At 41.6% G+C, this 13,669-nt stretch overlaps 2 protein-coding genes across 2 annotated transcripts; one reads left to right on the top strand and one right to left on the bottom strand.

The window, feature by feature from the left end:
- The first annotated feature begins 5,866 nt into the window (after positions 1–5,866).
- On the top strand, positions 5,867–9,414 carry LOC100274326 (uncharacterized). Its single transcript, NM_001148689.1, is given in 10 exon segments — positions 5,867–6,348; positions 6,441–6,570; positions 6,750–6,801; positions 6,888–7,215; positions 7,591–7,670; positions 7,751–7,798; positions 8,080–8,226; positions 8,589–8,661; positions 8,764–8,836; positions 8,971–9,414. Coding segments are annotated over 10 exon segments (1,386 nt in total). The 5' UTR covers positions 5,867–5,973; the 3' UTR covers positions 9,051–9,414.
- A 1,988-nt stretch (positions 9,415–11,402) lies between these two features.
- LOC103645754 (uncharacterized) lies at positions 11,403–13,540 on the bottom strand. Its single transcript, NM_001301489.1, has 5 exons — positions 13,308–13,540; positions 13,132–13,185; positions 12,803–12,906; positions 11,870–11,908; positions 11,403–11,726 (listed from the first exon to the last, which is right to left on the bottom strand). The coding sequence occupies exons 1-5, from the start codon at positions 13,381–13,383 to the stop codon at positions 11,595–11,597; spliced, it is 405 nt and encodes a 134-aa protein (NP_001288418.1). The 5' UTR covers positions 13,384–13,540; the 3' UTR covers positions 11,403–11,594.
- Between the last annotated feature and the right edge of the window lie 129 nt (positions 13,541–13,669).

Below are 13,669 nucleotides of genomic sequence, written 5' to 3'. Positions count from 1 at the left end.
AAGCCGACCCTAAGGAAGCTCACCTTACGGCTGTAAAATGAATCTTGAGATATTTAGTTTATACTCCTAAGTTTGGGCTTTGGTATCCTAGGGGATCCACTTTTGATTTGATTGGTTATTCGGATGCCGATTGGGCGGGGTGTAAAATTAATAGAAAGAGCACATCGGGGACTTGCCAGTTCTTGGGAAGATCCTTGGTGTCTTGGGCTTCAAAGAAGCAAAATTCTGTAGCTCTTTCTACCGCCGAAGCCGAGTACATTGTCGCAGGCCATTGTTGCGCGTAACTACTTTGGATGAGGCAAACCCTTAGGGACTACGGTTACAAACTAACCAAAGTCCCTCTTCTATGTGATAATGAGAGTGCAATCCGCATGGCGGATAACCCCGTTGAGCATAGCCACACTAAACACATAGCCATTCGGTATCACTTTTTAAGGGATCACCAACAAAAGGGCGATATCGAGATTTCATACATTAATACTAAAGATCAATTAGCCGATATCTTTACCAAGCCACTAGATGAACAAACTTTTAACAAACTTAGGCATGAGCTAAATATTCTTGATTCTAGGTACTTCTTTTGTTAATTTGCACACATAGCTTATTCATATACCTTTGATCATGTCTCTTTCATATACTATGACTAATGTGTGTTCAAGTAAATTTCAAACCAAGTCATAGGTATATTGAAAGGGAATTGGAGTCTTCGGCGAAGACAAAGGCTTCCACTCTGTAACTCATCCTTTGCCGTAGCTCCGAGCAACTCTCCGGCTTTGGTATAATCTTCACTCATATTTTATCTACCAAAGGGGAGAAAGTAATTTAAAGGGCTCTAATGACTTTGTTTTTTTTGGCGATTCATGCCAAAGGGGGAGAGAGTATTAGCCCAAAGCAAAAGGACCGCACCACCACCTAATTTTAAAATGATTTTCAATTGGAAATTTCAAATTGGCATCCTATTATGTTCAAAAGGGTGAGAAAGTAGTATTTCAAAATTGATATATCAAAACCCTCTTGAACACTAAGAGGAGGATTTCATTTAGGGGGAGTTTTGTGTAGTCAAAGGAAAAGCATTTGAAACAGGGGGAGAAAATTTGAAATCTTAAAAATGCTTCGCAAAATCTTATTCATTTGCCTTTGACTATTTGCAAAAGAACTTTGAAAAGATTTACAAAAGAATTTGCAAAAACAAAACATGTGGTGCAAGCGTGGTCCAAAATGTCAAAAATAAAGAAACAATCCATACGTATCCTATAAGTATTTATATTGGCTCAATTCCAAGCAATCTTTGCACTTACATTATGCAAACTAGTTCAATTATGCACTTCTATATATGCTTTGGTTTGTGTTGGCATCAATCACCAAAAAGGGGGAGATTGAAAGGGAATTAGGCTTACACCTATTTCCTAATTGATTTTGGTGGTTGAATTGCCCAACACAAATAATTGGACTAACTAGTTTGCTCTAGTGTATAAGTTATACAGGTGCCAAAGGTTCACACTTAGCCAATAAAAAGACCAAGAATTGGGTTTAACAAAGGAGCAAAGGGATAACCGAAGTGTGCCCTGGTCTGGCGCACCGGACTGTCCGGTGCACCAGGGGACTTCACGCTGAACTCCTCACCTTCGGGAAAATCCAGAGGCGCTCCGCTATAATTCACCGGACTGTCCGGTGTTCACCGGACAGTGTCCGGTGCCCCAGGGAAGAGCGACTCTGGAACTCGCCAGCTTCGGGAATTCGCTCCGCTATAATTCACCGGACATGTCCGGTGTACACCGGACTGTCCAGTGAGCCAGCGGAGCAACGGCTACTTCGCGCCAACGGTCACCTGCAGAAGCATTAAATGCGCGCCAGAGCGTGCAGAAGTCAGGCACGCGCGAAGTGGCGCACCGGACACTCTACAGTGCATGTCCGGTGCACCACCGGACATCCAGGCGGGCCCAGCAGTCAGAGCTCCAACGGTCGGAACCCACCGGCCTGGTGACGTGGCTGGCGCACCGGACTGTCCGGTGCACCTTGCGACAGACTGCCCCACCAAACAACTAGTTTGGTGGTTGGGGCTATAAATACCCCAATCACCCCACATTCAAGTCATCCAAGTTTTCCAACTTCCAACCACTTACAAGAGCTAGGCATTCAATACAAGACACACCCAAGTGATCAAATTCTCTCCCAATTCCACAAAAGCTTTAGTGACTAGTGAGAGCGATTTGTTGTGTTGTTTTGAGCTCTTGCGATTGGATTGCTTTCTTCTTTCTCATTCTTTCTTGAGATTCATACTCACTTGTAACCTAGGCAAGAGACACCAATTGTGTGGTGGTCCTTGCGGGAAGTTTTGTTCCCGGTTGATTTGAGAAGAGAAAGCTCACTCGGTCCGAGGGACCGTTTGAGAGAGGGAAAGGGTTGAAAAAGACCCGGCCTTTGTGGCCTCCTCAACGGGGAGTAGGTTTGCGAAAACCAAACCTCGGTAAAACAAATCCGCGTGTCACACTTCTTATTTGCTTGCGATTTGTTTTCCACCCTCTCTCGCGGACTCGATAATATTTCTAACGCTAACCCGACTTGTAGTTGTGATTAACTTTGTAAATTTCAGTTTCGCCCTATTCACCCCCCTCTAGGCGACATTCACCGACCACAAAGGTCAAGCCCACACAATAATCTTTGCTCAAACGAGTGGGTAATACAAACTTTCTTGTGGTCTTCCACAAGATTTGGAGACTCACAAGAGACACCTAGTCGTCTAGGAGCTAGAAGCTCCAAGAGTAATGAATCCACAAAGAACTCGATGTAGTACCAAAGCTCGAATCAAGAAGAGCAAGAGAGATTTGGAGATGAAGCACAAAAACTGCAGCTCTCAAACTCACTCAAAGATTTCTCTCCAAAGATTTGAAATGGGAGAGGCAAGAGGTGTGTGAGAGAGAGTGGGAGGTGTTTCTCAGGTTAGGAATGGAGTCCAAGTCATGCTCGCCTATGGAGGAGAGAAGTGGGAGTGAGTATATATAGGTGGGGCTCCAAAACTAGCCATTTTTGACTTTTCTGCCCAAAAACAGGTTGAACCGGTTTTTCAAAAAGCCGCGCACAGCTTTTTGGCTGACACAACAGACTGGCAGAAAAAAGTGAACAGTGCAAAAACCGGTTGAACCTGTTTTAAAACCGGTTGAACCTGTTTCCACCAGACAAAAAACATTTGAGTGTCCGGCTGAACCAGTATTTTCCAAAAAGGTGAACAGTGCAAAAAACAGTTGAACTTGTTTTAAAACCGGTTGAACATGTATTTTCCAAAAAGGTGAACAGTGCAAAAACCGGTTGAACCTGTATTTTCCAAAAAGCAATTTTGGCCAAGATAGACTTAAAAAGGTTGTACTACATACTTTCACTAAGGATTAACAAGGGTAAAATGGAAGTTTTAGATCAAGGATTTTGAGCTTTAGTACCAACACCAACCTTCTTTATGGATCCCCCTTGATAGTACGACGATTCCTATACTCAAGTCAAATAAAATATAATTAAGTAAACTCCTTGAGTCATTGGTGTCTCAAGTGTGATTTCTCCATGATGTTGCTTCATAAGGATCACAAACATCTTTGTCTCACCTTTTGAAGCAAACACAAATCGAGCCTGTGACTTGTGCCATTTCACCATATATGAGTTCAAATCATGGCTTCAAGTCACCTTACTGATGCATCAACATGTTGTAACTCTTCATAGCTGATTAGTTCATCGACTTAGTGCAAGTACTCCCTTCTTCACCTTAGCCATGGTACCTCGGTCTACAAGCCGTCGCTTGGCCTTCACCTTCGCTTAGTTCCTCGAAGCCCTTTCCTTGCTATCTTCATCCTATCAAGCCATTCTTGAGTCACATCCTATTGAGCATCCATTGAGATAATCATTTCTTCAATATTGTGAACCTTGCTTGAATGTCATCTAGATATAACTGCTAAGATCAATCAAGCTCTAGTTTGATTCTCATATATTCATATATGGACTAATAGTAATATGGTAAAGCCAATTCACGATTCCTCATATCTTATTCACTTTGTCTTGACCAATCATCTTAATCACTTCAACCTCTATTATGATCATATTTATGCATAGTGATTTCTCAGGACTTGTCCATATATTCAAACCAATATAGAGACCATATTATATCCATTTGCATTGTCTCACTGGTTATTTGACCTTGTGTTGAACCTTGTTCACTGATCATTATACACTATTCAAGTATGTTCATCATACTGAATTTCCTGTTCAACACTTAGCAAACTTATTAGACCTTTAAATGTGTTGTTATCCAAATCACCAAAACTCACAAAAGGGATGAATGCACTTTCAGTTATCATCCTTGTTTAATTTTAGATATAGATTTAATCTATCTTGTTTGCAATATTTAGGATAAAGATTAGTCCACAAGCTATTTCACTTAGGGCCCGTTTGGATTAGTTAATTTTTGAGGAATTGGAAGCGTAGGCTATTTGGCTTCAAATTTGATATTCCACCACTTTCAAATTTCAAATATAAGTCTATCTCAAATTCATAGTATGGAAAATGGAAATTGATTTTATGTATCTTCAGTCTATGTTTCTACTCTGTAAGTTATAACTCGTTCTTCAGTTCATTCCCGTATAGTACAAATGTAGCACATAAATATCTCTCCTATATGGACAACAACAAATATATATAAATATATTCAACATAAAACCATAATAATTTAATTGATCTATGTCTAAATCATGATTATTAGATTGAAATTCAAATTAAAGGATCTAAACTCATACGAACCAGGATATGACGTCCAATCAAATATAGGGATGACAATGGATATTTGAATCTTGATATTCGATGGGTAAAAACTCTATTAGGACATGTGTATGGCGATTTTTTATACCCATGGATATTTTATTGGGTCATTTGTTATAACTATTGGGTATGATGGGCGTGTGTATGTTCTCTCTAGTCCCATACCCACTACCTAATAGAAAACCCGCTAACATATGACATGTGGATCCAAATTAAGAATGCCATTAAGCTCCAACAACTTATACACATTATATATTTAAATATTAAATATTATGTATTGAACAATCAGATAACTACCCTAATGTTTTATGATGTTGTTAAGAACTCTCTTTTGGTCCAAAAGTTTTGTATTGTCAATGCTATATTTTATGTGATTTAATGGCATGATGTTGCCATTCATTATTGAATGTCGTTGAAATTGTGATAAAATTATAAAATTATGTTGAGTTAGATGGATTTGTCATGCTTGCATAAAGACAATATGTTATTTTAGCATATTCCAATATTGATGAGTATAAGGTTTCAACATTTATATTTTAGTACTTATTTTTATATTCAAATGATTATGTCTATTGTAATGTTAGCGAGTATGGTTATCCGATGTGTATCCACTACCCGTGATGGTTATGCCTTGTTATATTGTAGTTAGTAGTGTGTATCCGTATGGTTTCATTGTCAGAAGTCTATGCAACATTCCTTCTGGTGTCCATCTGTTTTAGCGTATTGTTCCCCGTATAATCGTATGCCATTTGTTCATTGTTGTATTGCAATTCTTTTCTGGGGTTCACACAAAAGCATATTCGTTCGCTTTCATATAATCGTTATGCACCAATGTTTTATCGAATATTTTGCGTGCCGTCGTAACGTACGGGCACCTAACTAGTAATTATATATGTATGATAGACAGTGAGTACGAGTATGAGATATTATTTCTCTAGTGGATATAAGGATTGTTTTGTGTGCACATTAATTACCTTAGCCCCCAGTTACCTTACCCCCTGCCATCGCCAGTCAAACAAAAAGGCCCAAAAAGCCGCTCCGAGCCTCCGACCTCGCATCCGGCCCGATTCGACTAGGGTTTTAGCACTCCCAGTCCCGGCTCCCGCCGTCGCCTCGACGCTTCCCCCCTCTTCCTCCGCCGCCAACCCAGCGAGAGAGCTCCCAGTCCGCGAAGACATGGCGGGGAAGAAGCGCAAGTCCGGCTCCGAGAAGCCGACGAAGCACCGCCTCCCGCTGGGAGCCGATGCCGACGCTGTCGCCGAAGCCTCGAAGCGCCGCCGATCGGGCGCCACCAAGCAGCACCAGGCGGACGAGGAAGCGTCCATCCCGCCCTCTCTCAGCGCCAAGATCCTCCGCGAGGCGCGCAAGCAGCAGGAAGAGGAGATGCGCGCCGACTCCAGCGACGAACAGCGACCCTCAGCCGTCGAGGCGACCGCGGGGCCGTCCACGTCGTCCTCGTTTCCCGTCCCCGCCGCCGACGGCGAGAATGAGGGGGACGACGTCGATGAGTTCGACGGGTTTGACGCGCTGAGCGAGTACGATGGCGGTGAGGTGCGTGGCTTGCAAGACTAAAAGTGTAACGTATTGTCGGTGGCTGAGCTTATGCCTGAGATGCTAATTTGCTGGCTTTGTGGCGTTGTTAGGTGGAGATCAACGAGGAGGACGAGAAGGCCCTCGCTGCTTTCATGTCAAAGGACAAAGCTGCCGAGCGCACCCTTGGCGATATCATTCTCCAGAAGATCAGGGAGAAGGACGCCGAGGTCGCAACTGGTGGTATGCTTCTTGAACTGTTATCCCGTAATTGGAATTGCAGTCCGTTTACCAAACCGAGAGCTATCTTGAAGTAGCTTTAACTGCTGTTGTGGTATGAGTAGAGTTAAATGTGTTGGCGAATGCCAATATACAGCAATTGTTGTTCGTGCAATTCCTGATTGCTGTTTTTACTTGAACAGAAGGACGACCTCGTGTAAAATTGGACAACAGCATTATTGAACTTTATAAAGAGTATGTGATTTCCTCTTTCTTACTTTCAGTAATGTAAAGAAGCATTGCATATTTCTATGCAGTACTGATTGTTTTTTCATCTGTAGGGTTGGGAAGTTCTTAAGCCGGTACACGAGTGGGAAAATTCCGAAAGCCTTCAAGCGCATACCATCGATGGAGTGCTGGGCAGATGTTGTGCAGCTAACGGAGCCAGAGAATTGGTCTCCTAATGCCGTGTATCAAGCAACACGCCTCTTCTCTTCGAACATGAACACAAAGAATGCTGAGCGGTTCTATGAAGCCATTTTGCTACCCCGTGTTCGAAATGACATAAGGAAGAACAAGAGGCTGCATTTTGCACTCTACCAGTCGCTGAAGAAGGCCCTTTATAAGCCCGCGGCATTTAACAAGGGAATTTTGCTACCACTCTGTCGGGTAATTGTTCTCGAGAGCAGCATTAGTTGAACATAGGGCCTATCCGTTTCCTTTGTCCTGATATCTCAAACGCTTACTCTGTTGGTGAATGGTTGCATCTCTTTTATGGTTACATTGCATAATGTTATTAATATTCTTGCAAATAGCATTTCCTGATGATCGGTTAATGAAAGCAGTTAGATGTACAACACATTGTTTTGAAAATCTGAAAGATTGATTGGCAGCTGTTTATTCTCCCCCAAATATCGTGTTTTTATTTAAACACCTATTTTGTCCATTTTCCCTGTAGTTGTATTGAAGTCTTGACTCTTGATGCACAAATGGAACATAGCTTTCCCCTTTTCGTGTTCACTTTATAGCTTATCGTAATTGCAGGAAAGGAATTGCACCCTACGCGAAGCAGTGATTATTGGGAGTATTATCCAGAAAGTTTCCATTCCATTTCTCCATGCAAGGTCAGCTGAATATTAATAGGATTCGTTTCCAAGATAATTCTGAGTTAGTGTCTTATCTTCTACTGTGCATTTGAATGCAGTGTAGCTCTAGTAAAACTAGCAGAGATGGAGTACTGTGGCACTACAAGGTGAGTAAGCCACAACCTACTTCTATTCTCTTTGCATTGTTTAATAGTACTGCATCGTTTTGTCCAGAGATTGTTTTGCTAAAATGCAACCTTTTCATCAGAAACTATCAGTTATCTATAGTGATTTTTTTGTTTAACTAGCCACATAATGTGTTGACATGCATCTTACATCTTTATTACAGCTGTTAAAATGTGTCTGATGCAGAAAGTTCACAGTAGTTCTAGTATACTGTATTGTTCTTAGTCACCTTGAGAATGCTGTAACCTAATCTCTCTTGCAGTTACTTCATCAAGCTATTTCTAGACAAGAAATATGCTTTGCCATACCGTGCACTTGATGCAGTGCTTGCCCATTTCATGCGTTTTGTTGATGATGAGAGGATCATGCCTGTTATATGGCATCAATCACTGCTTGCATTTGTGGAAAGGTTAGTGATGGATGTGCAGACTTCAAAGCATTTTTTCTTTGATTCGAAACACGTAATCCTTTTATTTGTGGCATGCTGCCAAAAACCTTCCATGCTTCAAATATGAAAGGTGCTATTTGAATTCCCTCTTCCATCATCTGCACGTCCTTGTATTCTCTGGAACAAAGTAGTCACCTCGAATTTTTCCTGTTGGAAGTGTGGTTATATAGTTTGAACATGTTCTTTATTGTGTGAGGCCCAAGCCTCATAGTTGCAGTTATGAGTTCATGACTGAATTGATTGCTGGTGTTCATTCACCAAGTGTCTTTGCTCACTCTTTCACTGCTTTAGTCATGCATTTTACACTAATAACTTCGTGACAGATACAAGAACGAGTTAGAGAAAAAGGATAAGGAGAAACTTGCACGTTTGTTGGATCACCAGAAACACTATTTGGTATGCCACTTTACATACTCATGAATATCAAAGCACCATTTACTGGATTTCTTAGTTAACTGACATGTGCTAATGCTTGAAACATGAACCCTCTCTAAACAGGTTACTCCAGAAATTCGAAGGGAGCTTCGAGGGAGCTGCAACAGGGGTGAAAAAGATACAAATTTGCATACTTATATCCTTTCAGTGGAGCTTGTTATGATCTTTACCTTGCATACATATACTATATTAGCTGAACAAAAAATGTTGTAATTAATGCAATTAGAATTTTGATTCAAGTCTGGTTATTTCTTTAACATGTTTTCTTACTGTCACCTATCTCCGTCATTACCAAGCCTATCGAGGAAGACAAATGGGACGTACCACAAGTGCCAATGGAGGAAGATTAGCCAGATTCTCCAACATCGATTTTTACACTTCATTTGTTTTTGAATTAAATTTCTAAAGATATTGCTGTATTTTATTGGGCGTGAACTTTTAGTGCCAATATTGGGGTAAAATAGGTTCCCAGTAGATTGGGCCCCCAATGTTCTGAGGGCATTTTGCAGTCGGAATGTGATTCACACACAGAAAAGTTTGTTTTGATCATTTGGAGCATTCCAAGGGGGCATTCAGCATGGACATGTAGCATACTGTCTTTCGCAGAAGTGGGTAAGAAATGGTTGATCATGTTACTTTGTAGCTGCGACAACTAAAGGTGTACCATACTTGAACCAGAAATGAAAATGAATAACCCGGAGTTCGTTTGGTTTTTTTAGGGTCTTCGTTGTTTGCATAATTCCCTATCTAGACCTCAGTAGATGTTCTCTGGAATGGATACCAGCTATTTTATTTTTAAAACAAAAAATTGTAAATCTAGACCATGGACATTTTTCCCAAAAAATTTGGAGTTTGTGAAAATATTTCTAGAAGCTTTCAAAAACTAAATTTACATCTAGAAACGAAGGGGAAAAATAAGTTATTCTGATCGGTGTCAAGTTGCATTTAAAAAATATTCCACGGAAATCAAGAGACTCATCTGATATATTTATTGTTGAGAGTTTCTAAGACACTTCTAAAATCTAAACATTGACTAAGGCCCCTTTGGTAGGGCTTATTTTTCAGCTTCGGCTCTGGCTCATGCAAAAGTTGTGTTAAACACCTCTTTTTCAAATGGCTTCACCAGTGAAGTGCTTTTCCAAAATGAACTAGAGGGCATGAGCCAAAAAAAGTGGCTCATCCGGCTTCAGCTCACGCCCTCCTACTGGTGATGTGCGACGCCCTTCTCCTAGTACTGAAAAACAACCTATAAGCCGTTTTGCCAAATGATTTTTCAGAATGGCTTTGGCTCATCTAAAAAAGTGACTTTACCTCGTTAGCCAGAGCCAAAGCCGTTTTTGGAGAAGCCAGAGCCCTGCCAAAGGGGCCCTAAACCTTCTTGTTTTCTAATGTTTTTCAGGATATTTTGACATCTTTCTAAAACTGTATTTTTTTTGAAAGATTAGAATTTTTTTCATGAGTTCTAAATAGAGAAAATTCCTGGTATGCCATCAGATTTTATACTCATCCCTTGTGTGCCACTCAGTGGCATATAGGTATAATTTTTGGTGTCTATGACATGTGGGGCCAGTGGCATACAAGGGATGAGTATATTTTCCAGTGGCATACAGGGAATTGGCCCTTCTAAATATTTTGTGGCCGTTTGGGAGGGCGTTTGGGACTTGGGAGGGCTCCCGCGCAGCTTCAGTACCGGCTCCTCGTTGAAGCTCTCCCAAACGGTACCTTGCAAAACAGCTCTTGAGCAGGAGCCAGAATATGGTTAAGAGCGGAGCTCAAATTTTTGGCTCTCCACGGCTCCACATATGAGCGCTGCGTCTCTCCCCGAGCAAACACCTCTCTCGAAGCCACCCCCATGCTGTGATTCAAGAAGGTTGCACGGTGAGCAAAGCACTGGTCGTCCATGTGCTGATGCAGCTGGCAGCGAGATCGTTTTACTCCAAATTAAATAATACAAAACTAATATAAGAGGAGCCGTTTTGCTAAACGATTTGCAAAAAACACGGGCTTCTGTTGAGGAGCTACTTCTTTAGAGGAGCTGGAGCCATAGCCATTTTCAGAGATGCCAGAGCCCTCTCAAACGGCTCCTTTATTTGTGTTCCTTATGTCCTAATCTATCCCTATAATGTCTCTTCAAATTTTTAGAAGTTCGGGAATATTTTCCAAAACATGGAGGTCGCTCGCATTTCTGACATTTGGGGGATGCATTTTATCCAACTTTTGAGTTTGAGGATTTGTGGTCAGCATTTTGCTCATCTTGCACTGTAGTTTTTTGTCCTGGAATTGTCATCTATTAATCTATACCTGATTGGTCAAAATATGCAAGTGAAATGCAAACATTTCTGTCAATGCCATTGCTAGGTGCTGGCACGCAAGGATGATTGAACTGAAAGATACATGACATGTTTGGACCTTGACCTCCAGCACCCTGCCTAAGCTGCGGCGGCCGATTCAACCGCCACAACTGCGCAATGTGGGATCGGCGGTGGTGATCCAAACAATATGTGATGCATGGAATATAAACTCAAGACCCCGTTACTTATGCACATTACATCGTCGAATTACTATACTCATCAGGGTCAGGCTCACTTATCACCACCAATGCAGTAAATCTTCACCTAGTTCCCAGGCCATCATCTTTCATTGCCAATGTGGTAAATCTTTACTCTAAAGGCTAGTTTGTAAACTCAAATCACCCGGGGATTGGAAGGGATTAAGATAAAAATAAACTAATTTGTCCCTCAAACCCCTTTCATCCACGAAGGGATTTGAGTTTCCAAACTAGAGCTAAGCTAGATAAAGTTTCCCGTGAGTTTTCCATGGGAAAATAGGACGAGTAGAAATACAACGGAGAAACACATTGGCTTTACAAAATTTGAGGCACGCCAACACTCAAACTAGGCTGACGTGCACGGCACATCTTCATTACAATCTGCATTCCTAGTTTGTTTCACTTCAGGTTCAGGAGCTGATGGTTTGGATGGCCTATTGGGCTTGATTTCTTCGACCTTCTCCGTTGGGATGTCAAACTGCCACACAACAATAGAATATGACTAGTTAGATTTCTCATGGATAGTGGGAACATAGTGATCAGTATAGATGCAGCACATATAAAAGAGCTCCAAGATGCAGCACACATAAAAGATATGGTGCCTTCGAATATTTAACATACTCTGAATCCACAGCCAGACACACAAGCATTGAAGCATTCCTGCACGAAAAACTGACTTTGTCAAAAACATTGAATAAAGAAACTTGTCGGTATGTCACATACAATATGCAACACAAACAATAATTTACAACATGAACTTGATTAGTATTCTCTTGAAAAATCTCAACAGCTATGGTTGTTGTTGCGAATCAACACCAAAAAAGTTTAATACCACATCGGTCCCTTCAGCATGAAAATACAGTCAGGGCATCAAAACATATGAATTCACAGGTACTATATATTTCTCCAATATCTGTATTAAATTGGGTTATCTGTTGTCACCGAATTATTAATAAATCGACATATGATAGTTAACATAGGCGAAAATGAAGTCCATCAGACTGAAATTAGTATACCATCCAGAATTTATTCAACCAACAAATCTACCCGTGAGATCTACTGAAACTGACTACATTCTACTGTCATTATGCCTGTAAATATGTTGAAACATCGCTGCATTTATGCTATTTAAGAAAGGGATAACTACTTCATGGTTCCATTCAGCATATAAATTTTAAAATGTATAAGGGGTTACATAATCCATCACAAATACCAAACATAGTTATAGCCTTACGCACTTCATACTAAAAAATGCCTCCAGTGCCATGCTTATGCAAATCACACAATAACGAGATATTAAAAAATAACTATATTAGCCAAGAACAACTCCAATGACTGCATAAAATAGTCCAAAATTGGATCAGTTATCCATTTTTTCCCCTAACCATGCGCTCCTCTAAACTTGATTTTGTAAGGAGCATGTTCAATATGATAACAGCTGGAAAGTTGTGTTTGTAGATGGGCAGCAATAACCATAATAGATGGTAAATGTTTGGTTTATATAATAATTTCTACATGATGTAACCAGATCAAACAATAGAATGATGGACTCACCAAAGAGTAACTATCCTGCCCTGGAGATCGGTCAATGTAAGCGCTCCACTGGCGATCTTCTAACACCGGATCTTTGTAGCATATTTCAGTACATTTTCCTATGCCTGAGGAGTTGATAATGAGTAAGTCGCTACAGCCTCGAGAAGACGCAATACCATACACACGTTACCAGAGGCAGACAGACACTATGACAGGAGACAAGGATACCTACTGCTAACGATGAATTCTTAATCGACATAGAAACAGAGCAAGCAATTCTGAAATCAAACAATATAGCTCCAAAAATAGCTCAGTCCAGGGGATGACATCAAGTATACTCTGATACTCACACTCGTCCCAGGTGTCGCCGTCCGCGTTGCACCCCTTCTTGCAGAACACCCTCCCTGTAAATGAAAACCAAATGACAGAACCGAGAGGAGAGGAGAAGAGATGACCCGTTAGAGTGGAGCAAAACGACCAAATGATCCCCTTTCGCGGTGGGGGGAAGGTGAACGGAGGCACTGACATGGGATCTGCACGAGGCTCGCGTATTTCTTGGTGCAGCAGCTGCCGCACGGCGGCGTCCAGTCGCCGGAGAACATCCCGGTCAGCCTCCGGCGCCAATCCCTCCCGCGTCTCGCACGGACACGGATCGGTCGGCAGCGGCTGCCGAGGGATGCTGGTTACCGGGCCCCGGTATGGGGGAGGCGAGGGGCAGAAAATAGAGGTGGAGAGGGAGCGGCGGCGGCGCGCTATTCGGTTCGCACGCAGTCAGCTGGTCGGTGCGGAGCAAATTGGGGAGGTGTTTTATTATACTGCAAATAATAAAGAGCAAATTCTGGAGGTGTTTTTTTCAAGGCTCTCTTTGGATAGAGATTTTTGCCATTA

Source organism: Zea mays, chromosome 2, assembly GCF_902167145.1.
Source record: "Zea mays cultivar B73 chromosome 2, Zm-B73-REFERENCE-NAM-5.0, whole genome shotgun sequence".
Lineage (NCBI taxonomy): Eukaryota > Viridiplantae > Streptophyta > Magnoliopsida > Poales > Poaceae > Zea > Zea mays.
Note: the sequence above shows the minus strand (reverse complement) of the source record. Positions and strands in the feature narration are given on the sequence as shown.

Coding starts and splice junctions, on each gene's coding strand:
- LOC103645754 (NM_001301489.1), bottom strand. CDS start 13,383: ATGTTCTCCGGCGACTGGACGCCGCCGTGCGGCAGCTGCTGCACCAAG. Junction 12,907..13,131: donor CGGCGACACCTGGGACGAGT/GTGAGTATCAGA, acceptor TCAACTCCTCAG/GCATAGGAAAATGTACTGAA. Junction 11,909..12,802: donor GGCAGGATAGTTACTCTTTG/GTGAGTCCATCA, acceptor TTTTTCGTGCAG/GAATGCTTCAATGCTTGTGT.